At 41.3% G+C, this 1348-nt stretch overlaps 1 protein-coding gene across 1 annotated transcript; it reads left to right on the top strand.

Moving 5' to 3' along the window:
- Positions 1–4: 4 nt before the first annotated feature.
- On the top strand, positions 5–1345 carry LOC140969056 (putative late blight resistance protein homolog R1C-3; the record flags this gene model as incomplete). Its single annotated transcript, XM_073430269.1, has 1 exon — positions 5–1345. A coding segment is annotated over one exon (1341 nt), but the record flags the coding sequence as incomplete, so codon positions are not given.
- Between the last annotated feature and the right edge of the window lie 3 nt (positions 1346–1348).

The raw sequence follows: 1348 nt of genomic DNA, 5'->3' as shown, positions 1-1348 counted from the left end.
TCCAAAGAGCAATAAGTTAGGAAAGATCTTGATAACAAGTCGCCACGATGAAGTTGCGAGGCAAGCCAACTATAACAGAGAACCCCACGTATTGCGTTTTCTAACTCACAAAGAAAGTTGGTTGCTATTTAGGTTAGAGGTATTTGGTGAGCCTGTCTGCCCTTCTAAGCTGGAAAAACATGGAAAACATATTGTTGACCAATGCGATAGACTCCCTCTTGCAATAGTTGTGATTGCTGGGATTCTTGTTAAACAGACCTCAGCTGGAGATTTAAATGCCAGAGAAAAACAATGGAGAAAGGTGTGCGAAAGAGTGAAATACTATCTTAAGGAGGACCCAGAAAAGCGAATGGAAAAGATCATATCATTGAGTTACAACAAGTTACCTTATCACTTAAGACCATGCTTTCTGTATTTCGGGATGTTCCCCGAAGACTTTGAGATACCGGTCCAGAAACTGATTCTCATGTGGATTGCTGAAGGATTCATACAGAAAAAGAATGATATAAGCTTGGAGGAGACTGCGCAGGACTATTTGGAGGAGCTTATCAGCAGGAACCTAGTAATGGGTGACAAGAAGAGCCTCGATGGTCGAATCAAAAGTTGCCGCATTCATGACATGCTACGGGAGTTCTGCAAGAACGAATCTGGAAATGATCATGAAAAGTTGTTTCAGGAGATTAAAATGAGTGATGAAGGGATTTTTGAACCTTCAATTTCCGAGGTACAAAACTACCGTCGCCTTTGTATACATTCCCATTTTCTGAGCTTCATTTCATTAAAACCTCGTGGTCCACGGGTCCGCAGTCTTTTCTCCAAGGAAATAATGACCTTAGAACTTAAAAACATTTCATCCATCCCCGCGGCCTTCAAATTGCTCAGAGTTTTAGATGTCAAGTCCTTCAAGTTCACTAAATTTCCGAATGACCTTACTGATTTGGTTCATCTGAGATACATTGCTTTGTCTAGTGATTTTAAAGTCCTTCCCAAGTCCATAACCAAAATTTGGAACCTACAAACCCTCATAGTTGATACAACATCACGCACTCTTGAAATCAATGCAGACTTATGGAACATGATCAATTTGAGACATCTCAAGACAAATGCATCTTCCATTTTGCCAAAGCCATCAGAAGTTACTAAACAAGGTGGTAGCGAAGAGCTTCAAACACTTGGTATGATATCGACCCAGAATTGTACCGAAGATGTGTTTGGCAGGGCCTGTAACTTGAAGAAACTGGGCATTCGCGGTCAAATAGCAGCCCTGGCACCCTGCAGGGGCCTGGAAAGACTGCGTAATCTCAGAAAACTGAAGCTTTTTAATGATGTAAGATTTGGTTCAACTTCA

Source organism: Primulina huaijiensis, unplaced genomic scaffold, assembly GCF_012295235.1.
Source record: "Primulina huaijiensis isolate GDHJ02 unplaced genomic scaffold, ASM1229523v2 scaffold40173, whole genome shotgun sequence".
NCBI lineage: Eukaryota > Viridiplantae > Streptophyta > Magnoliopsida > Lamiales > Gesneriaceae > Primulina > Primulina huaijiensis.
Note: the sequence above shows the minus strand (reverse complement) of the source record. Positions and strands in the feature narration are given on the sequence as shown.